Source organism: Zootoca vivipara, chromosome 14 (assembly GCF_965207765.1).
Source record: "Zootoca vivipara chromosome 14, rZooViv2.hap1.1, whole genome shotgun sequence".
Taxonomy (NCBI): Eukaryota; Metazoa; Chordata; class Lepidosauria; order Squamata; family Lacertidae; genus Zootoca; species Zootoca vivipara.
Window position 1 is genome coordinate 14,809,877 of NC_142597.1, and position 24,835 is coordinate 14,834,711.

The 24,835-nt window shown below is 43.4% G+C and overlaps 1 protein-coding gene across 1 annotated transcript in view; it reads right to left on the minus strand.

The window, feature by feature from the left end:
- KIRREL3 (kirre like nephrin family adhesion molecule 3) overlaps window positions 1-24,835 on the minus strand; it is a 733,484-nt gene that overhangs the window by 21,073 nt on the left and 687,576 nt on the right. Inside the window, exons 13-14 of the mRNA XM_088657681.1 lie at window positions 16,352-16,459; window positions 1,249-1,358 (exon numbers count right to left, since the gene is read on the minus strand). Of these exons, the coding sequence (XP_088513807.1) occupies window positions 1,249-1,358; window positions 16,352-16,459 (218 nt within the window). The remainder of the gene's footprint in view (window positions 1-1,248; window positions 1,359-16,351; window positions 16,460-24,835) is intronic.

Below are 24,835 nucleotides of genomic sequence, written 5' to 3' on the forward strand. Positions count from 1 at the left end.
TATGGCTGGATGGGTTTATTTTTTACGGTTCAGTGTTCTTTCCATTTGTTTTGCTTGTATTAGTCATTTATAACGTGACATCGGCAGGCGGAAAGCAAAGCTGGCATTTGGATGCAGAACACAGCAGTCGCAGGGAGCTGGTGAAACAACAGTCTACAGCTTCATGTATTAGCAACAGTTGAGACCAGAGAAATTCTCAGGGGCCAATTCTTCAGCCAGCTTTATGAGCATTTCTCCCCAACTCTTGTCAACTCTTGGAAGCTTGCACGTGTAAGTTTCATTTGCAGGCAGTAGCTCAGTGGTAGAGCACCTGCCATGCAAGACGAAGGCCCCAGGTTTATTCACCGGCATCTCAGGTGGGGCTAGGAATGTCTCCCATCCCAAACAGTGGAGAGCTTCTGCTAGCCAGACATAAGAAGAGCCTTCAAGATCAGTCCAATGGCCAATCTAGTCCAGCATCCAGCATCCTCCTCTCACAGTAGCCAACCAAATGCCTGTGGGAAACCCAAACGCAGGACACGGGCACAACAGCTCTCCCGCCTCTTGTGGTTACCACAAATGGCTTTGATTCGACCCCATTGCTGGAGGCAACACACATCTGAATACCAGTGGCTGGGAACCATGTGTGGAGAGAGTGCTGTGGGACTCAAGCTCTGCTTGTTGAAGCAGAGGGCTGCACTACCGGTAGATGTGCCTTTGGTATGATCCAACAAGGTTGTTCTTAAGTTCATCAAAAAGATCACTTGGTCAGCTGTGGTGATTCGACAGTAACAGGGCCAGCGATATATCCCATGAAAGGCTCGCCATCTATCTATCTTGCACAGGAGGCCCTTTCAGTCTAGTTAAGCTATTAGTGCCTAATTAGTTAATAATAATAATAATAATAATAATAATAATAATAATAATAATAATAATAATACGTTGCTTAGCTTCCCCTTCTCTGTCCATTTGCAGCCACAACAATTTCCCTATTGAGGGCTCGGATAGGCCTTTCTGTTTATCAGAGACTGAAGGCTGTGGTGCTCTGTAGCAAACCTCTCCTGGCTTTTTGTCTTCATTAGCAAAGTTGCACTCTGGGAGTTTCCAACGCAGTGCAACTTTAACAGCTCTGAGCGATGTGTGAGATTTCGGAAGAACATACTTTGCCTTTGGTGGGCTTTTGCGCACTGAACCGCATTGCGCCCGTGCTCATTACTGTCAAAGGTTAGACGGAGCAACAGATTAAGGAAAGAGAGAATAAATCCTCACCATCAGCTGCTTGATCGTCGGGTGCTCCTCTGTTTCTCTGCCTGAGGCGGACTCCTTGTGAACAATCTCAACGCGGATATCGTTCTTGGCAGAAACCACACCTTTCAGATCTAAGCAGAAGAGCAAGAGAGTAAAAGTTATCCCCCCACAAAGCTGCTCCCTAACATTACACGGATCCTAGCAGAATAGCAGTAGTGTCTACCTCTGCCTGCATAGGTTCACACATTAAATTTTAACAAAAATATCTTCATTCAGCGAAAATGCAACCTTGAACTTTTGATTAGAAATGCAAACCACCTTGCAGAGAAATGCTGCTGTTTAAACTATTACCCCGATGTAGGGCAGGGCTGGGGAAACTCAGAGTTGGGGCCCTTACATAAATAAAATCTGTGCCATAGAACAGGGATGGGGAACTCCCCTCGTCCCCCAGTTCTGGGAGCCACATGCCATGAATGGGTCGGGCCAGAATAAAAAAATGTATGGAGCAACACATGTAAATTTTACCTCTGTGCAATCTTTCTCTGCTCTCCATCCAGGCAGGCAAGAGGCATTATCAGAGCTCAGTGACACATTTCAGCCAGGCAAAGCCAGGCAAAGCTGTGGGGAGAGTCCTAAGAACCAGTTAGAGATGCCTGGAAGGCCACATTTGGCCCCCAACTCTGAGTTTCCCCAGCCCTGCCCTATAATGCCTCCCAGAATTCTCTCCAATACACTGGGGTACAATGGCAGGTGGTTCCCTAGAAGATGAAAGTCGCACTAAGTCAAAGCTCCAGGCATGCTCCCCCTGACTGGCAGTGGCTCTCCATAGTTTTAGACAGGATTTGAATCTCACACCACCTGCATGCAAAGCATGACTTGCTTAAGCTATTAAACCTCTTGAACTAAGAATACAACCAAGATCACACAGTCTATGAGACCCACAAAGACAGATGAATCCCCATTCAACAATCATTAAAAAACAAAACAAAACGCATTTTCACTACAATATAATGAACATTGCAATAACAGAACAATCATAAACAAGTTTAAATTCCCATGACACTAATATGTTTTAATTGTTTTAATTGTTTTCATTATGAATTTTTAGCTGTTGTAACTTGTTCTGGGACTTGGTGGTAAAGGACAGGTAATAAATATAACAACAACAACAACAACAACAACAACAACAACAACAACAACAACAACAGGTCTGTGACCATAATAATAAATTCAATTCAATTCAATTCAATTCAATTCAATTCAATTCAATTCAATTCAACAACAACAACAACAACAACAACAACAACAACAACAACACACTAGCACATTCCAGGATTGCATGGGCATCTGATATCTAGGTAAATTATATGGGAATTTGTTAATCATTAAAATATTTCACTTTGCTATAGTTGTTAGTTTATTTCTTTATGCCTGTTTTTCCCCCTTAGGTAATACAAATGTATGGGGTGTTAGAGGAGGGGGAAACTGTGCTCCTTCTGGGGTAGTTTGTCTACCTTTGGTCCCCAATCTGCACTCAGCTTAGACTGGCTGGCTAACCCAGGTGAGTCTTAAATCCCAGCTAACCCAGATGGGTCTTAAATCCTTGGTGAGTTAGAGACTTCCCCTGCATGTGAAGACGGGCTCTGGTGGACTGAGAAGATAAGGCCAAGTGGGTCCAACAGTCAAGAAGGCGGTTTCTGCGTGCGCTGTAGAGGGAAATGGGGTGCAGATGAGGCTCGTCAACCAGGGAAGGTAGCCCATCTAGGAGAAGGAAAACTCTGCCTTGTGGGATATCTTTGGGAGAAGAAAAGGCTAAAGAGTGAACCCTACACAAATCTGGAGTGGAGCCCCTCAGAAGCTTAGACAGCTTCTTGTATGGCTCTTTATGGCAACTCCTACAGCCAAGCTAGTGACAAACATATTGCTCTGCTTTCCTTTGGACCATATCAGCAAGGCCAAGAGGGGAATCTTGTTGTCTGGGCAGCCCAGGACCTCCATACACACTACCCAGGCTTGCATCCCGGGGGTCACTTTGGTGTTGCTAACACAGCACTGAAGGCACACTTGATTGTCTCTCAAGACAGACAGATGCCAACAACAAGGTTGGGGCTGATCAGAACTGTAGTCCAAGCATCTGGAGGCTGCCAGGTTGGAGAAGGCTGTAATAGAACCTTTCCAAAATGAGTGAGAGGCAGGGGGACAAAAGTTTATAGGCCCTTTGCTTATTTATTTAAGTAATAAATGGGTGCTTTTTATGCCCATCTTTGCAGTGCCTGCACATCCTAGTTTGAGCCAGACGGCCAAACTGGAAGTACAGAGTGTCCATATGTGCAACGTGCTCTTTGTTTGCTCAGCTATGGCATCTTAGTGAAACAGAGACATTATTTAATTAGTTAGCTGCCCAGCAAAGTAGGTGTGCTGGGTATTCTCAAGGAGAACACTGCACAGTCAGTGACAGATGCTGAGCTGCAAGGGGATGCCCTGCTTTCATGCAGCAGCTGAGAGAAAAGAAGGGCAGTGGGATTTAGCGACTTGCGCTCCAGCCCCAACATCTCCCGCCAGTTTCCCAGGAGGAGAATGATGCTCTTTGAAGAGACTGGTTTTGAAAAATTAAACCAAAGATACCAAACAGCAGGCCTGAAAGGAAAGAAAATGCTTCTCTCTGTGTGTGCCTAAGATTAAAGGCAGCAGAGGAGGTAAACCTAAAGAGCTCCAGGCTTTGAAGAAACAGATTGAGAAACGGGTCTGCAATTCATAACTGGCCTTTGTCTTTCTTAGGATCTCCCAAGCTAAACTCCAGAGCAGGGATGGGGAACCTACAGCCCTCCAGAACATTGTTGGACCAACTACCACCATCCCTGACTACCGGCTGTACTGGCTGGGGCTGATAGGAGTTGGAGCCCAACAACATCTGGAGGGATATAAGAAGGCATCCTTTCCCATTCTTTCCTGTATTTGTCTCATGTGACACTGTTTTCGTTCCCCTGCAGTTCACCTTCCATCAAAACCCACCTTATTGGTCCTGCTGTCCACTGTGGTATGCTGGGTATTCTCAGCATACCACTTACAGACTTGAGAATTGTAGCCATGCAGGAAGAAGCAGCTCTCACCTCAGGCAGAGGTTGTGGGTTGTATTAATGGGAGATGGAACTGGACACTGGTCCAAACAGAGGATTTTGTCTCACCAACCTCAGCTTGCAATCAGGCAACCCCATACCACCTGCCTGCCTTCTTATTTGTAGCCAGTCCTGGAGGTGGCACTAGCTGTCAGCTTCCCCCTCGGTAGTCTCAATTTTGCCCTTGTAGAACTCAGCAGGGAGGAGGATGGGGCAAAAAATTAGAATGTGTTGGCTCTGCCTGTCATTTGCTCAGTCTCTATCTGTCATTGATTCTTGTTCCATGTACCATGTACCTTTCACCCTACAAGTCTCAATGGGTACCAGCCACCACTGGAAAGTGTCAACCATGACTTTCAGCAACTTCTGTTCAAGACTTGTTGAAATGAATGGGAACTATGGTTCCGGTTTCCGCCGGCAGGAATGGCGGACCTGTTTTCCATCCCTCTGACCTTCGTGAGGAATTTGGCGGTTGCTAGGGGAGTAAATGGCAACCCCCTACCCTCTCCGGGGGTTACGGAGAGGGGCCGCTGGCCCGCGATGCCCCCAGACCCACTCCGACTGTTTTTGGAGTGGGGGGAGCTTGGGCTGAAAAGCACTTACGAGGGCCAGGACTCCCGGACGCTAATCTGCATGGCGGGGATTTCCATGGTTAAAGAAGATACTTAGGCTTAAATCTATGGACATACTTCAGAAGGAGGGGAAGAAGCGCTGTTTACTGCTGAGAAATTTATGCTGCTGAGGGAGAGGAGTCAAAGGCTGTATTTCATCTGGAAGAAGGATTGATGGGGACGGAGCGATAAGGGAAGTGAGTTTTTTTTCTTTTCTTCATATGAGTTACTTCGTACCTTCCCAGACGCGATGTCCTGGCTTGTTTGGAGTGAAAGAGAAGCAAAAGACTGTGTGAGTTGAACTTTATAAACTGTTGTTACTGAGCATATTTTTTAAAGATGTGGAGTTGCCGATGAGAAAAGCCCCCCTCTAGTTGGACGGAAGGAGTGCCTGGACGCGTTCGGAGGATTTATGAGCTGTGACGCACTTTGAATTGGAGCAGCGACCTGAAGCTAAGTTCAGCTATAGGGCAAGGAGATCCATTAATTTACCAAGAGTCTATGGTTTGATGTTTGGGTCTTCTGCCTGGAAAAGCTGTAAATTTTATAAAGATCGTTAATCTGCATGGTTATGAGAGAAAACGAAAGTGATTTGAGCTTTTTAAGATGGCGCTGCTTCGTGTTGACGCAACAGGGAGCTCCAGACTAAGAAGATTTATGGGGAGGCTGGACTGATTAACCCACACAGGAGAAAGAACATCTGTGAAACCTTGTTTGATATTTATCTCAGCAGCTGGGAAACAATCGGTTGAAAGTGGAAAACATCTATATGACTGTAAGGGAAAGATCTGGATTATTATGAACTTGGAGAGACGATTTGAACTTTAGAAAAAAGACGGCAGTGGACGGTTGCGAGGAATCCCCAATTTCTTGAAGCATGGGAACCCAAAAAATTTTTCTAGATGATTTGGCATAACATTCGGTTTGATTGATATATATGTGTATAATTTGAAATAATGAATGTGATATAATTGGTTTTAATTGGAAAATTAATAAAAATATATTTTTTTTAAAAAAAAGAAATGAATGGGAACTATGGGGCTGGCACAAGAGAAGGTCTCTATGGGCTGTGCTTCATGCTAATTCATGGGAGGGGAAGCTATTTCTGTTTGCCCTCTCAGGCAGTGAAATATATTGAGCCATTTCTGAATGCCGCCAGTCTGTTTGCTTAAAGGTGCATGCATAGCTCTCTGGCTTTTGCAAACTGGCATCCAATTAAGCATGTATGGAATTGGGCTGAATTTAGTCATTTATGTTGGTGTCCTTGATTTCCTGTTTGATTGCAAAAAATAATAATCATCCTTAAAAAATGGGGTCAGCGGGAAAGAGAGACCTGAAAAGTCTTCCGCATTTTTCTCATCACATCCTGCAGATTGCAGCTGGGGGACTTAACAACTTGAGCGACTCGGCAAAAGGGGGCACTTTACAACCTAATCTGGAGACACATTGGAATGGGAGTTGTTTTGAAATCCCTATAAATAATGCATGCTTTCAAGTGACAGGCTATGAATCATCTCTTTGGCTGGTTTTTGAAAGATGGAATACTTTATAGGAGGCACTAACTCAAGTGTTCATGTGTCTGCTGTTCAGTCTATCATCCAAACAAGAGGATGCTTGTGTCTTCCAAGAGGCAGAGAGACAGCAGAGATGTTGAAAGAGAGGGAAGGGTATGAAACAAGACCCTAGTGCCAACTTGCACTTTCAATCTCATTATTGCTCCAAGGAGGCCCACACTCAAGACCTTCACAATGCTGCTTCCATTCATAAGCACCGAAACAAACATGTAGGAAGAATTACTTGCAGCGAAAGAGGATTTAACACAGGTGGCAACAGTTGTGCACAGGGCAGCCTGCACAAAAGAATCTTCAGGAGATGGCCATACAATATGGCTGCATTGCAGATGTTTTGAACTACAACCCCCACCATTCCTGACCATCCTGTTTAGGGCTGATGGGAGTTGGAGTCGAACAGCATCAAGGGGCTGCCAGGTTGGGGAAGGTTGCAACGTGGTGTTTAGCATCTATAGTGCCTGTGGTGCCAGCACATAATGGCTGCCATGGGCAGCAGAAAAAGAGGTGCCCGTGCTCTGTACCAGTGAGTTTCATCACAATCAAAGCACTGCAGCCAACCATTTTGTTTTCATCCCAAAGGTGAAGAAAGGCATGCAAATGCTTGTCCAGCAACGAAATGCAGAGGGAGAAAATATAGGTCCCTTAGTTGTCACAAGGTTAAAAAAAAAACAAGGTTACTAGTACCTGGAGTGTGTCTGAATTAGCATCCCTTCCTCCAGGGCAAAGGCTCCTTAATTGATAACCTGGTGCCACCAGCCAAATCAATACTTAATTTACTGATTTTCTTATACCTTCTTGATAATGTGTTCTAAGACCACTGTTGGCCTATCCTCCAGGCATCTACTAGTAATGGGTTTATGAACACATCAAGATGGAATTTTCCAAGCTTCATGATGCAAGAAAAGCATTTATCATTTCTGGTTTTGCCCCCTTTTTCTTTTTTGTAGTTTATTGCTTCTTCCTGTTCTCTGTCCAAGAGTAGAAATAATGTCCTGGGCGCCAAAAGCCTCAGCATTTAATCACAATGAAAAGCCAATTACGGCCTCATAGAGTCCTCTCTTAGGGACGTTACTCCTTAAATAACTTGTGGCTTGTAATGTCATCCAGGAAACAACAACAGATGTGTATTAAGCCCGTTAAAATATGTCCCTTGAGGAATCTCTCTGCTTACTGTATACATAATTTGCTTGTGATGCCTTTTGCTTCCTCTCATTAAAGCGGGAGTGAGAATCGCCTTCTGTGATACCTGCTCTACCGCCTGTGACCCACCATTAGCTTAGTCAGGCTTTTCCTGATTCCTAGCCAAGAAATTGGAGGCTGTGAGCAAGCAGATTTCAAGAGTGTTTTTGCTTCAAGGTGGAGGAGCCCCCAACCACTGACTGCTGAGTCACCTAGTAGGGGCCTTTGTAAACCTTTGTTGAGGTAGTTCCCCATGGTGCCTGCTAATGCATTTGGGACCCCTGGGAAACCAATGCACACTGCATTTGACCATAAAGAAGCTAGGCTGTGATTTGGAGCAGTTCAAAAAATAAAAAATAAAAATAAAAAATTCCACTGCTTCCCTTGGGAGACAAATCCACACACTTTCCATAGCAGTTAATTCATTTTTTAAAGAGTACATTAAGATTTCTAAAAGAAGACACAATCCACAAAAGAGAGAGGAGGAGGGAAATCATACTATTCACTACCACAACACATTATCCCAAAAGTAGTTAAACTAGAAATAAATGGTTTTCTACATTATAATTGGCTAGGTACTTCATGCAGAAAGCAGATGATCTAAATTTCCATTAGTGCCAAAATAGCTATTTCAGAAAGTTACAAGCTTTGCCTATGTTAACTGAAACGTATCCGATCCCTCTCAGTTTTCCCAGGTCCTAACAAAATTTGTTAATTTAATTAATGGTGGAGTTACTCCTCATCTGTTGATCGGATTGCTGAGGCTTTCCATGACTTCACGAACATCCATGACTGCACAGTTTTGAAAAGGTGTCAAGCTTGGATTCTAAGGCTTGTTTGTCTGTCCAAGCATCCCCCAACCTGGAGCCAACAGCAAAAAGGTATATATATGATGGAAATGGAGATCAAGAGAGCTCATTGGGGATTGCATTTGGCAGGGTTGCTGAAGAAAATTAGACTATATTTTTTTAAAAAACCTTGGAATCTGCAGCAGCGATATACATTATATGAGTTGAGTGCTTGCTCTACGTATCCTTCCAATTTTGAATCAGAAATATTGTGCACCTCTTTGAGAAATGCCACCCCAAGGTGTATTTACAAGTACAGCTCTATGGAAAAACCGTTGTGCTGGAATTGGCCAATAGACAATAGACTGATGTTTTTGTTTACAAGTATATCCAGATTAGTCTACCCATCATTTTTTCTATGCAGCATCTCTGGCTGCTTGAAAGCCAGAATTCTTTCATGCAGAACAAAGCACGGGGTGATTTCCAGCCCCAAACGCATCTTGTGTGCTGTTTGTTGAATGGCAAATGCTTATGTAGCTCTTCTCTGGAGATGGGATAGCATCTGCTGCCCAGGCAGGTGTCCCCCAGAAAGCTACTTCTACAAACTGGACAGACTCTTTCCCTCCCTACTCTCACCCAGAGAAGGGAACAGATAATGTTTGAGCTGGTTGCCAGGAAGAAGATGTAATGAGTGACAGATGGCCATATGGTGGCAAATGCGCCATGCTGAGCATTGGTATTCTATGTGTTTTCCTCATCTGAGCAGCATATTTTGCAAGCAGTGAGGGATGTAAGACAAAACACTTCTCGGAGGATAACCTCTGTGGGTTATGGAAGCATGGCTGCACACTCCTGTTTTAGAGAAAAAGCCATTACACTGCAGAGGGATGGTGGCTGTCACACAACTCAAAAAGTTGTCTCAAAAAACTGCAAAGTTCAAAAGTCTGCTAAGGCCAAGGCTGGAACCTACAGGAGGTTTGAGTGTCTGATGTGATGTATGAGGCAATGACATCAACTGTCTTTCCCCCAGTGCTAGCCATAAGAGGGATTGGCTGGGAATGAGGATCACTTCCCAAGGAAGAATCTCTCCACCAATGAGGTTCCTTCGTCTGAGCCTGGTCTATGGATCTTTGATGACAAGTCTCTGATAGCACTGAAGATGACACAGCTCTCCTGAGACTGGGGTTCACTTTGCATCATCTCTGCTTTGACACATCCCACTGCTATTACACCAGTGAGTTGGCGCTCCAGGGAGATCCCTGACAGTCTCAGGTCTTAGTGGTACTGCCTGGGCTTGTGGCACAAATCCCACTGTGGAGTCAGCTGGCCCATCAATGGATGCCACTTTCTTCAGCAACGTGCACACCTTCAATTTCCAGCTACTTTTAAATCGTAAACACATTTACTGGAAATGTGTGGGCTCAGTAAAACTCAGACCTTTTAAATGTAAGCTTGTTCATGTTTGTTTGTGAAATTCTTTCCCAAGGGAAAACCACCTGATTGGTTGAATTGGCTCTTTTTGGGAAAGCAGCAAAAACATGGGTTTTGTGGTTTTTGTTTTTTGCTTTTTCTACGCTTGGGGGGCTTAGTACTCATTTTTAGGAATTATCTCTTGCTTTTAGGATGGTCTTGTTTTTATTGGTGGCTTTTACACATCTTTTAGTCAACCTTTTATCCCCCTGCCCCAACATATTGTTAGTTGCTACAGAGAGCTGATGCTAGAAATATAGTCTTATAGGAACTGATCCATTCCTCAACTCTGCAACAAATGTGTGGTCCAGAAAAGAGTTGCCCTCTGCATTTTGCACTTCTCCTAATTTTGTGATTCTCAACTGCCTGGCACTTTCATGAGGACCACTGCCACATAACTGGAAAACTGGACCAAAACTAACAAAAGGAATTTCAATAGGGGCAAGTGTAATGTTCTGCACTTAGGCAGGAACAACCAGCTGCACAAATATAAGATGGAGGACACCTGGCTTGCCAGTATTACATGTGAAAAAGATCTAGGGGTCTGAGTAGATCGCAAGCTTAAACTGAAAATCGTGTTATGCAGCAGCAGCAAAACAAGCAAACAAAACAAGCAAATGAAAAGCTAATGCTATTCTAGGCTGCATCAACAGAGGTATAGTGTCCATATCAAGGGAAGTAATAGTACCACTCTATTCTGCCTTGGTCAGACCACACCAGGAATACTATGTCCCATTCTGGGCGCCACAATTTAAGAAGGGTATTGACAAGCTGTAATGTGTGCAGAGGAGGGTAGCCAAGATTATCAAGGGTCTGGAAACCAAGCCATATGAGGAACAGTTGAAGAAGTTTGGTATGTTTAGCCTGGAAAAGAGGAGACTGAGGGGAAATGTGATAGCCATCTTCAAATATCTAAAGATGGAAGATGGAGCAAGCTTGTTTTCTCCTGCTCCAGAGGGTAGAACCCAAGCCAAGGGATTCAAGTTACAAGAAATGAGATTCTGACTAAACAGGAAGGCTCCCTTGGGAGGTGGTGGGTTCTCCTTCAATTGGGTTTATAAGCAGAGGTTGGACGGATGTTTTAGTTGAGATTCCTGCATTGCAGGGGGTTGGACTAGATGATTCTATCATAATGTTCATTCCACAATTGCAAGAAATTGGGATTTTAGGCCACACCTGCACTATAAATTTAAAGCAGTATTGTGTCACTTAAAACAGTCCCCCCAAATATCCTGTAATTTGTTAAAGTGCTGGGAGTTGTTAGGAGACCCCACAGAGCTTCTTGGGAAGAAGGTGTGATAGTTAAACCAGTCTGAGAACCGAAGCCCTGTGGGGAATAGGGGTAGCCTAACAACTCTCAGAACCCTTACAGTTCCAAGGACTTATTAGGGGGAAGCCATTACTGCTTAAAGTGGAATGATATTACTTTAACTGTCTAGTGCAGATGGGGCACTAGTGTGGCAGCACTTACGCTCTGAAATTCCCTGACTACAGTGGTACCTCTAGTTACGAACTTAATTTGTTCCGGATGTCTGTTTTTAACCTGAAACTGTTATTGACTAGAGGTGTGCTTTCGCTAATGGGGGCCTCTTGCTGCCGCTGCGCCGCCGGCACACAATTTCCGTTCTCATCCTGGGGCAAAGTTCTCAACTTGAGATAACTCTTCCAGGTTAGCGGAGTTTGTAACTTGAAGCGTTTGTAACCTGAGGTGTTTGTAACTCAAGGTACCACTGTATTGATATTAGGCAGGCACCTTTATGGCACAATTTTCACCACCTACTTATTTTATTTTGTTTAAGCATGCTTACTCAGATATTACATACATTTGCTTTTAAAAACTGTTGATTATCCTGTATTTTGGCAATTTCGTTATTTATTTATTTTTACTGTTTTAACACTTGTTTTGAGTGCATTTTTTAAATGAACATTTTACACCATTTTATGTACACCACTTAGAGATTTCTTTTGATTATGTGGTATAGATGCCTTGTTAAATGAAATAAAATAAATATTAGAAGAGTTTGGATTTGATATCCCACTTTACCACTACCCTAAGGAGTCTCATCCTAATCCTATATTAGGATAAAATTTAGAATTGTGCATTTTATATCTTAAAAATATGCATTTAAATAAGAATTTTCATGCAAATTAGATTAATGTAGAAATGGTTTGGAATGGACTTATGAATGAACACTTGCCAAAGTGGTATAGCCTAGAAATACACTGATCCACTCATGATACACACACGCATTTCATGAAGCGGATTCTCCTTTAAAAAGGGCTCCTTTGCTGCATGGGAGACCCATGGAACTTAGCACTGCAGTTGTTACTATATCTAAAGGGAATGAGAAAATACCTGTCAGCAAGGACTAAATCCAACCTGTATTGAATTCCAATAAAAACACAAATGGGAGTAGAAATTGCCAATTTTTCCTTAGTCTTGCCATGTCTATAGCAGAAATCTACCGAGCAAATATAATCAGCATTCACTGTTGTTCTGTTCCGTCCACAAATGATATGTAATTGGCTACACTTATCTCAAATTCATGTATTTAATTATTTATGTAAATTACATAGTTTTGCCACAGCAGCTAGCAAGAGGAATAGCGTAGTTTTTGGCGGCAGACCAACTGCAGCAGAATGGAGACAGCACTGCATGGGATGAACAAGAGGGCAGAACAGAAAACGATGCTTTCTTACATCCATGTCAGTTAGCTCAGTTTGTTTTGAGTTCAGCATGCAGATCTGAGGGTGGGCAAGGGAATGCTGAAGGAGATCAGCATGCAAATCAACACCAACACCACCTCATGCACACTGTTCATGGATGTTTGTAGCTTGTAAATCAAGACAGAGTAGACCCAAAGGTTTCATGAAGAGCCTTGGGGATGCCACTAGCTTGGCTCCAGCCTCCAAACATCCGGTGCTTTGAAACTCTGGCTTTGCTTCCTAATCCAAGCCTTGGCACCACTGCTGCACGCCTGATCTGTCATCATCACAAATATACCAATGTTAGATGTTGTGTGCCCTGCAAATAATCCGGAGCCATCTGGTTACATCAAATAAGGAGTAGGTAATGAGCCACATGTTCTCCCTCTGTCCCAGGATCAGAGGAATGATACAGTGTGCTCACATCTATCTTAAAAGAAAAGAAAAGAAAGATGAGGGGAATGTGCAGACGAGATTGATTATGTCTGACCATTGACACTGCAACGACGAGTTGGCCCATTTTCTATTGAGCAAGCTTGAATGGTGCCATCATCGCTGAATGATTCCACTGAAATTGAATTGGCCTCTTCTCAGGTCTTAGCCGCGCGCCTGCCCATCAAAAAATACTTACCAAAATGCAAGATTAATGACTGCCAGGTATTTAATTTGCTAATACCTGAAAGAGCCATTTAATGGGGTTTGGGAGAGTCATAAAAGGGGGGGGCGGGGGGGGGAAGCAGACACAATTATTGCTGTTAAGAACAAACTAGTATGCAGGCCCAGCCATTCATTAAGCAAGTCTAGGGGGAGCTTCTGGCTCTTTGATTTCTTTGCAAACAATCCAGAAAGAACCAACTGGTTTTTTAAATATATATTGGCACCACAACACAGGGATTTAGCATAGTGTTTGGCTTATTTGTCTTTCACTATCCCTACAGTTAGAGGCATGGTTGAGGACTGCTTGTTCTCTCTTGCTGTCTCAGAAGCTCAGAACAATCACTCTTCCTTCCCCTGATGGTTTGATCCCTGTTCGCTCAGCCAACAATCATTCTTTAACTTCTATGCTTTTTTTCCTAATGAGCTGCTCCTGTTTACCTCCACGATCCTTTTCTTGCATTTGTGATGTTTATTTTAACATCTGCTTCATTCACACAGCAGCAAAGCCAACAGCATTACGGGCTCAGCAAGGGATTCGAGTATAGATTTCATTTTAAATGTATAGCCTTCCTGATCCCTGCAGGCTCAGAACGGGGAGCAATGTTCATAAAACCAAGACATCTTTTAGTATAAGATAAAAGCAACACGTTAATACGAAGCTAATGCGCATTTCTGCTGTATTCTCCATACATTTGGTCAAATGCAAAAGAAGAAACCTGATGGGGTTGGTGCTACAACTAGGGAGGAGCAGGCTGCCCACCCCAGGGCAGATATTGGGGTCTCATGAGAAAAGCAGTAAATGGCATCATCAGAAGCACTATCTCCAGGTCTAAGAGCCACATTTTAAGAAGGAGATCAGCCCTGGCTGATGAGGGGGTCTGGAGAAGACAAGTCTGTGGAAGAACGGTTGAAAGAGCCAGGTATGTTTGGTTTGGAGAAGAGAAGTTTAAGAGGAGGCATGGTCAATGTCTTCAAACATCTGAAGAGTAACAACAGTGCTTGGTGGCTAGTACAAATATCAATCTTATATATCTGTCTGTCAAAGAGAAGGAGCAAACTAATCATTTCTCCAGATGGCAAGATTAGCACCAATTGGGTGGAAATTCTAGGAAAGCAGATGACAGCTAAGATAAGAATAAATCTCCAAATGGCAAGAGCTGCTTGATGGTGGAGATGGAAGTAGGGATGTCAGAGAATTCAGACAGAAACAGGAGCAGAAACTGCCAATGTATGCTTATTTGCCCCATGTCCAGAACAGAAATCAATCTAGCAATTATAATCAGTGTTCACTGTTGTTCCTCTTAGTCTGCAAATGATATAGAATAGTCTCTCTCTCTCCGCTCCCCTTTTTGCATTGTGGTTCCTTTGCATTGAAATAAATGGAGTGGGATAATGCAATGAAAATATAATTTACATAATCTAACCACAGTGGACTGCAGCACAATGGAAACAGTGCTGCATGTGGCAAATACAGTACATGGCAGAATGGAAAGTTCCTTCGCAAGTGTATTCTGCAACATGCCATTGACACAATAATAGTGTGTTACTGGTGGATTTATGCACACCATGCACACATCATTCTGCTTTATTAGTTGTTCTGTGATTTCCCAATGTTCAAGCTGTTTTATTTTTATCTGGAAGAGCACACTTGTGCTATAGCACAACAAAAGTGGCACAAATAAACCAACAACCTAGAACATTTGCAGTATGAAAAGTTTCAGGATTTCAGCAGGGAGATATAGGACATGGACTGACTGCAAACAAAGGGTACATTTGTCCCAAAACTGCTGCAGGTGCAAATGGTGCTGAAAATGGGATCGTGCATAACTGTCCCAATACCATCATGAGCACAAATACTCATGAATGCACAATGAAAAGGACAACTGGAGAGGCCCTGAAATGCAGTGCTGCAACAGCATGCTGAAGTTTACATGGGATAGCTCTACAATGTACTTCACATTACTTCCCACATTTATGGCATGGTTTAATGGTGGGTTGAAAAAGTCACAAGGACAACTTAAGCATGTGTACAAATCAAGTTGGATTTAGTCAACCAATAATTATGGTGCATCCATATCATGTTCACCCTTGATGCATGTGCAAGGTAAAGGGGACCCCTGACCATTAGGTCCAGTCGTGACCGACTCTGGGGTTGCGGTGCTCATCTCGTATTATTGGCCGATGGAGCCGGCGTACAGCTTCCAGGTCATGTGGCCAGCATGACAAAGCTGCTTCTGGTGAACCAGAGCAGCACACGGAAACACCATTTACCTTCCTGCTTGGAGCAGTACCTATTTATCTACTTGCACTTTGATGTGCTTTTGAACTGCTAGGTTGGCAGGAGTTGGGACTGAGCAACGGGAGCTCACCCCGTCGCAGGGATTCGAACCGCCGACCTTCTGATCGGCAAGTCCTAGGCTCTGTGGTTTAACCCACAATGCCACCCGCGTCCCTTTTGTGTGCAGCAAGAGCTGAGAGCTTTTCTACATATTGCACTTAGGAGCACAGCTTCCTGTCTCCTAAGTGCTATGTGTAAAATAGCTGACACTTGGTGGTCTGCCTTAACACTGAGTCAGACCACTGGCCTATCTATCAGCAACAGATCTTCAGGGTTTTAGGCACAGTATTTCTAAGCACTACCTGGAGATGTCAGGAACTGAACCTGGGCCTCTCTGCATGCAACACATGTGCTCTACCATTGGATTACATTCCCTTCTCTTAATTACAGATAGACCTAATCTAATGAAAGTTCCCTTCGCTATAGACCTGCCAAATGATTTTACCAAGCCAAAGTTGACTCCTCCCAAGCTGTCTCCATCCCAGCGTCATGATTGGAGGGATAAAATGTTTATCATAATCAGGGAATCAAGGCTAGATGGGTCTTTGAGGACGTCACAAGAAGAGGCAGCTTTGGATAAACTTACATTACCTCTCCATGTGGTTTTCCTAACGCAGAGAAGAAGGGCTTCCAGACTTCCAGCATGATATGGTCAGAGAGTCAATTGAATAAAAAGAAAGTGACTTACTTCTCTGCGAGCGAGCACAGCAGAAGGCCACAATGGTGGCCATCAACACCAAAAACGCCACACCAGCTCCAACTGCCACGCCTATGATGACTGCCATTGGCACTGACTCTGGAAAAAACAAGAGAGCAAATGAAGTGGAGATGGGCTCCGGATAGCATCAACTTTTGTCCTTTCTCATTGTCCGCCATTCACTACCAGAACCCTGGTTGTCTATTATCAGATCCTCCTACAGTCAGACCACATCTGCACTATACACCTAAAGCAGCACAATACCACTTTAAACAGTCATGACTGCCCCCCAAGAATTATGGAAATTGTAGTTCCTAGGGTGCTGAGAGATATTAAGAAACCCACTATTGCCCTCACAGAGTTATAGTTTCCAAAATTTATTGCGGAGAGGGATTGAGAAATCACTCTATGAACCGCAGCTCTGTGAGGGGTTTTCCTAACAGCTCTCAGCACTCTTAAGAAGCAACAGTTCCCAAGATTATTAGGTGAGGAAAGTGGTGTGAAATTGCTTCAAATGTATGATGCAGATGGGGCCTAAGATTAGTGCTGAACCAATAAAATGCAAGGGTAGCTTGGTGTAGGACACATGGCATACTCAAATGAGTTGGTTGGGGACTTGTTTGTTCAGAGGGAAGACAAATGGAGATGTGTGGCTCATGTCACTGACCCCAGGATCTCTCACATTTGACAAAACAAATGCAAACATTGCTCGTAGAGGCCAGGGTAGGGTGAATGTGGGTGATTTATTCAGTTTAGTGCAGGTGAACTATTTGAAATATTAAGACTTTTGAAGAGGAGGCAGGCTCAATGGGAAATAATAATAATAGTAATAATAATAGTAATAGTAATAATAATAATAATAATAATAATAATAATAATAATAGTAATAATAATAATTAATAATAAAATCCAGGCAGCATGCATTCTGGGCATGTGTAAATTTGCTGCACAGGTATGTAATTTTGATACTAAGCAAAGGATGTGGTACACTGGAAACCTCAGCTTTCATTTCAAAATCATAAGGAAAGAAAGTTTACGGTTCTTACAAAAATCTGTGGCGATATTATGTCCATGAGCCAAGGAGGTGGCTAGGATTGAGCACACAGCACTAAACTCTGAGAACATCTTGACCCCCATCCATTCATTTTCTGGATGGACCATGTGTTGGCTCCCTATGGGCTTGGTGTTTGGGGACTAAAACAACATCATTTATACTCATTTAGCATGTCTGGTCACAAATCTAACCTACCAAACTGAAATACGTTATGCTGGAGATGTGTAGTTTTCCTTTACGAATGGCTGGATGCTTCGGACTCTCCATACAGATTTAGTCACAATGTAGAGAGTTTATAAGCAGATACCATCAGCACTGGCTGAGAGATGCAAGTACAGCATCCAGTAGGAGCATCAGTTTTTCAGTTCTTGCCCAAATCCTGTGGAATGCTTTTCCCAAGGAGAAGGCTCATTTGGTTCGGGCATTTGCCTCCTCTCAGAGACAAGTAGGAGCATTTTTTTTCCTGATATCAGGCCTTTGAAAACTAGATCCCTGTTTATTGATTGACATTGTGGATTGATCTTGATGTTGACTGTTAATTAGGTTTCATTGGTTTTGTTGCTCTTAATAGATTGTACTTAGTTTTTTTAAAAAAAATACTGTATGTTGTGTAATCCCCTTTGTAAGTTAGATAATTGAAAAGCAGTGTAAACAGGAAACAAATGGTCATCGGAATCTATCTTGAAGGAGAGGTGGGTTTGCTTTTTTTTAAAAGCATTTTCTCTGGAAGCTGGAGCAATGTGGCAGAATTATCTTGCACTGAAGCTTTTCCCACTCCAATCAGCAATCAGTCAGTGCACAGTTTAGCTGTTATGGCTTGGTTGTTCATTAGCATGTAAGTCAAAACACAATCACCATCCCAAATCAAACTTTTCATTGTGCAGTCCAGTGTGCTTATGGTGATTAGAACATTGGATTAAAACTGACGAGACCTGGGTTCAAATCCGCATTCAGTCCCAAAGCTCACTGCCTGGCCTTGGCCAAGTAGCTAATGAAAGCTTTGGTTTGGGATCCAAATATTCAAAGGTCTGTTCCCTTCCATATGATCCTGTCTACCCACTGCATTCAATGTCTGAGTCTCTGCAATATGAGCCCCTCCTTGCGCTGTGCCCAAATCTGCCCCCCCTTTTTTGTTAGTCTTCATCTGAAAAAGAAGCTTCCATTTTCCCCTATCCTTCTCAGGGTATCTGAGAATGCCATGATCATTTCTGTTGCTATGGGGATTTCAGCTTACTTTCTCATTGCGAGGTGGCCAGGGGTGGTGGATGTGGTTTTTTTTTAATTTCCAGCAAGCAGTTCTCCAGCGTTCTGCAGCCTCCCTGGCTGCCCGTGCCTCCTGAACTCAAACACTTCCTGGGTAGAGCTCATGCTTGATGAGCTTTGACTGGGGCATGGGCACCTGGAGAGGCTGCAGTGTGCAGATCACTGGGGAGATGATTTGTAGAATGGAGGGACACTCCCAAACAACAGTTGGCTACCTCAAAAGCAAGGCAAGTACATAAGAAATCCTGCACCCCACTCATAAGAATTTCACTGAAATTTTATCATGCCTTAGGTAAATTTTTGAATGCAACTTCTTATCTCATTAATTGATGGATAGTAACTGGGACGGGGGGAAATGCAGGAAGTATTTTTTTGACACAGCACGTATCACACCACGTTTAGAAGCAAAATTGATTAGAATGCAAGGCAGGGCCTTTTCCACTGTGGCACCCAGGTTGTAGAATTCCCTTCCTAGAGGTGTCTGGTTGCCTGTCACTCAGTTTTAAGCTTCAAGTGGAGTGGATAAGACCTTAGTGTGGCTTGAAGTTCTGTCTCCCATTTTTATGCTGAATTGTTTCACCTTGCTTGTGTTTTTAATGTATGACAGATTTCAGCCATTTTTATTACAATTTGGCAGAACTGGACACTAAACTCACACTGAGGCATCCAACAGAACTTGGTTCAGGGTAGAACAGGAGGAGGAATGTGGATTAGCATGAAGGGATGCTGCGTTCAAGATGTAGCGGATGAAGGGGATCAGGTAGAATGCTACCATTATCACCTATCGTGTTTCTCTGAAAATAAGACACCGTCTTATATTTATTTTTTCTCGAAAAAACACACTATGGCTTATTTTCAGGGGATGTCTTGTTTTTCCCCCTCCTCCTCCTGCCACGGCTGGCATTGCTGCTGCACCTATCACTATGTCTTATTTTCGGGGGTGTGGCTTATATTCCTTGAATGCTTAAAAATCCTGCTATGGCTTATTTTATGAGTACGTCTTAAAATAGGAGAAACAGGGTATATATACTGCATGAGGTGCTACACAGAATGCAGAAGTGACATGAACTTCACGCTAACCTACTTCTACTGCCAATGTGTTGTTGGGTTAAGTTTCTTCAATCCACTACTTCTCAGTTTGCAAAACCGACCTGCTTTTTATGGTTTAGGGAAAACATTTTATCAATGAGGTTTATTTACTTTAACCACCATTGCAAGGATGAAGGAGTTTAAGCCCCAGCTATTCTCTTATTGAAATGACATTTTCCACTACAGCACAGTTTTGCTTGGCTTTTACAGCAAACGGTGCTCTTTATCCCAATTAGTTTCTGCCTTGAACACTTTGGTGTTGCACCACACAGACACAGAATGTGCTAACTGCCAAAAGAGGATCGTCATTGGTTTAGGCAGATCCCACTTAAATTAGAGGGGACGAAATGGAATATTTAAGAAAGGGAGTCTGTGGAATTGCTGCTCTGTGTGCATGTGTTTCTTGTTTCCTTTCTCAGTGCCTGTTTTGTTCTTAGCTGTTGTTGTTGTTGTTTTCCTCCACAAGGCCAGAATGGACTGTCTGGTTCTGATTGACTTGGCAATTCTCCCCACTGAGGTTTTGTGTCTACAGTAAATGGTACCCCTGGCAGGAGGAAATCTAGGCTTTATTTCACCTGGGTCAAAGACCCAGTTTGGCACACCTACCCATGCACTTTTGCATACAAACAAACACAGGCTGGGAGCCTCAGTGGTGCCTCTATAAAGGCTTCACCCGGGGTAAAAAAAACCCCTGCTAGTGCCACCCACCACACTCCGTAGCTACAGCACTGCCTCTGGTGGCAAACAGTAGCTGGGAGGGGCACATATTAAGTTGAAAACTGCTGTAGGTAGGGAGTAAAGGTTTAAACCCCTTTCTCCACATGCTGCAGTACTGATCCCAATCAGTACCCTGTAATTGTTGCTTTTACCTCAGGGAAAAAGTAGCCTGAACTAAACACATTTTTAAAATAAAAAAAGAGGATGATGCCCTGAAATTGAATGACCGTGTGATGAATCAGCAGGTAGAGGGGAAAATTGTTTCTGCAGTCACCTCAAATGTATAGAATTGCTTTCTGTTTGGAAGGCTCACAATCCATTATTATGTGGATTGCATATATTGAAAAGGCTGCTGTTGTATACCAGGGAGGAAGAGAAAAACAACCTCATAGATGCTATATACTAGATCGGGGGGGCAGCAAGGGGGGGGGCTTCTGGACCTCCAGATGTTGCTAGATTCCAATGGCCATAATCCCTGACCTTTGGCCGCACCTGCCAGGATTTAGCTGAAGTCCAGTAACGTCCAGAAGGCTACGGGTTCACCAACCCTGAAAAGGGTAAGAATTCTGTCTGCTAACTGTTGTGATGGGTAGGTCTGAAAACTGTTCACATAGAGGTTAAGGAGGCTACAGTGGCAAGACCACCAACATTTTCAAGTGGTGTGTAAGCTGGCTGTATTTGTTGACATAAAGGATGCAAAAGTGTAGCACGAGATGATGGCTGTTTCATAAAACTCTATCTTTCATTTGAGTTGATAATGGAAAGGGACTGGCAGCTACAGGAAAAGGATAGATCCTCTTAGATCTTGGGCAAGGATGGGTGCATCTGTCAGTTTTGGTTTCTCTCAATTTCTTATTTTTCCAATCTTAAGTTCAGTTCTCTACATCAGTTTGCATTTTCTTTTAGAACACCTCCGCATGAAAATTCACCAGCATTTTAAGGAGAATCTATCCCAGTCTACACATATGGCACTGGAATTGCCCTCTCTTGCCCAGCTCCCCATTCCCAGTTACTGGATTTGTAGCTCAGTCCATGCATGGGTTTATCATTACTGCTCATGGGGATAGACAGAATTATCCCAGCTGGATATTTTAGAGCCCAGCTGGAGTCCGAGGGACTGGTAGTTAAGAGATTGGTGGGAGAGCACTCCCCAATCATTCTTTCACCCTCAGTGCAAACTGAGCCAATTTATTGTGGAATCATTAAGACAGAGTGAATATATGATGTCCTACAATATCATTGCACACTGACTTTTACTCTGGGGGCTTCTTTCCAATAGGATTTTATTATTATTATTATAAAAAAACACCTACTGCTGGTGGCTCTGGGTGTGCTCTTGCTATTTGTGCTCTTGCTATTTATCCCCTATTGGCAAGGAAGGTATTTCAATGTAAGATTTCATTATCTTGTTCCAAGCTGTATGCTATATGGAGCTTGAAGTTCTGCAATGCCACAGGCCTAATTTTTGAAATTGACAACACTAAATTGAGTTTGAAACCTGCTTTTCCTTGCAATCGAAGCTGACTCCCCTCCTTCCCAATGTAAGAATGTGTGATTAGTTGTTGCAGCGGCCTGACAGCAGCCATTCCTATTAAAATCCCCCCTGTTGCGTTAAGTCTCAACAGGGAGCAGAAGCACAAATAGTACAGCGTTTGGCCCTCGCTTGTCCCTGCCTGCCCACACTGCATATGGGGGTGCTTGTGAGATGGCGCCTGTACAATCTACATCACACAATTCATGTTTCTGGCAGTGTGTATGGAACTTACCTGCTGTGTCAATTTCCTGTCCCCCGTGCTAAAGCTCTGAACTGACAGTGGTGTGCAGATTTGCTTACATGGAGCCACTACCCAGCCCTTAAGATTATAGAGTGCATGATTTCTTCCTCTTTCTCTCTCTCTCCTCTCTCTGTGTTGGCTCCTTGGGCTGGATCCAGATGGGCTAGTCACGCTTGGAGTAGACCCGTTGAAATTAAAGGTTCTTCAGTGAGTCCTGGGTCTACTCTAACCTGGATCTGATTCCTTTGTTTGCATTTATTTGCTGCTATATAGATTTGACAACAGTAACTAAAGGTCCTTGCCTTATAGAGCCAAACCATTGGTTCATCTATTCCAGTGCCATTTATTGTGACTGTGGCGTTGGCTGGTGCATTTGGGCAAACAGGGCTTTGCCCCACCAACTGCAGCCTGCCCTCAGCCAGCTCCCACCCACCTGCCTTTTTACAATACGTCCCGGGCAGAAATGCCTACCCATTTAAGTCTCAGAGTTGCCCTTGCAAAACTCAGTGGGGAGAGGGGGACAAAGTGAGAGTTGATTGGTTCTGCCTACTGTTTGCCTTTCTTCTTCCTGGCCTACCAGTCCCAGTGGGCTGACTGGCAATAGATTTCTGGTCTCAGGCAGAAATTTCCCACATCTTTGTTAATTGAGATCCTTTAAGTGGAAATGCCAGGGATTGCATCTCTAGCCATTTACTGTCGAGCAAACACCCCACCAAAATTGCATCTAGATCAATACTTTCATTGGCTTTGCTTAATAATAATGACAGCAGCAGCAACAAGGACAACAACAACAACAAGCCAGAGATTTGCTTAAAGAACCTGAGCAATAAAGATTTTGTCTTTCACACATTTATAGCATTGGCGCTCATCTTTTATTTTGGGAACAGATAGATCAGGAGTGCACAACAATGGGTGTTCCAGGTGGACATGGGGCAGTTCAGTGCGTCTCAAAGGATCACTGCAATGATGTTCCTCATCAACAATACATAGAGATCAGCGGGCTGGTCTATACAGTATAGTGGAGGGATAAAGTAGGGTGCAAATATTTAATTCAAGGCAAAGCCGAGGGTGAAAGTTCACCATGTTGAAAAGGTATTGGGTTGCAATCCAATGGTAGTTCTACTCAGTGTAGGCCAACAGAACAGGGATAGCTAGCTAAGGTTCATTTATCTCAGTGGATCTACTCTAAGTAGGACTTTGTTGGATACAAACCTTTGACAAACCCATTGCAATTCCTTGTCCATTCTAAAGAAGCAAGGAAGGCCTACTGACCAGGGATGAGTTGGCATGGGCAGCATGCTGCTAGCTCTGAAACATCAGAGGAACACACAGAGAGATCCAGAGGCAAGTGAGAAGATGCTGATGGTGATAGGGTTGAGTCCTAGGTTGACAAATGTGAATGGAAATAAGAGCCATAAAGAAAGATGGTGCATGATAGAGACAATGGTTTGTGACCAATGCTAGGCCTACTCAGAGTAGGCCCACTGAAGTTAACAGACAAAACAAACTTGGGTTCATTCATTTCAGTGGGTCTACTCTGAGCAGAACTTAGCTGGATGCAACCCAAATGTCCAGAGTGAGCTGTGTACAGTGCGGTAGGGTCAGCCAGATGGAGATAATTGCAGCATATACTGAAATTCAGGGAAATGAGAAGCTTAAGTTAGCCAAATAAACCATGCAATGGAACTGACTAAAGAACATGGCCACCTTCATTTCCCTTGGGTGTCCAACCAAGGCTTTGTGGGAGGCACTTAGAGACTGGATGGATTGGGAATGGATTCAGCAATAAACTGCTTCTAAGATTGATGGGCTCCCAAAACCTTTCCTTGGACCACAATAATTAGTGTCTTTTTCTGAGATAACCATTGCTAATTTATTCATTGTGGAATAAGGATAGGCTATACCAGGAATTTAACTTTGCTACTGGTTGCTAAACACTGGACTGAAACCCAGTTCTAGAGTGCAACCACCAGTTTTAAGGCACCAGCATGAAATGGTTTAGGGGTCATGGGCAAATCTATGTCGGATTGCTGCACAGCTGGTTTAGCAAAGACATGGGCATTTTCCAGCTTTAGATCTATGCACAATACTTTCTCTTCCTATTGTGTTGCCATTTCTCCCCATCAATGCAGCAAGAGTGTTAATTTTATCACAACCCTGTTTAGAAAAATAGGAGGACCTCAGCTCGGAAGGCACCAAAAAGCCATTTCAATGGAATTTGAAAACCAAGATGGTATTTCACTCAAATTGTTCTCCCTTCCTAATGTGTCCTTTTACCTCCCACAAGCCTCCTTTTCAGGGGAAGGGTAACCTAAATGGATACAGCTTTATTGTTTGGTTGGGATAGTGGTGGTTATAGAACATAGCTCCGGGGCCAGTCATATAGTCACCTTCACTCATGATTCCATACCTGCTTCCAAACCAGCTCCTGATTTCATTTCCGTACCTGTTTGAAAATAAAGCAAGTGTCTACAGCCTTGCCAAATCCCAACTGTGCAGTTATTTCTATTTAAAACTTTTGCCAGTTTCTTCTTTTTAAATCATACGATGTATATGGGAGTTCCTCACCCACCAATT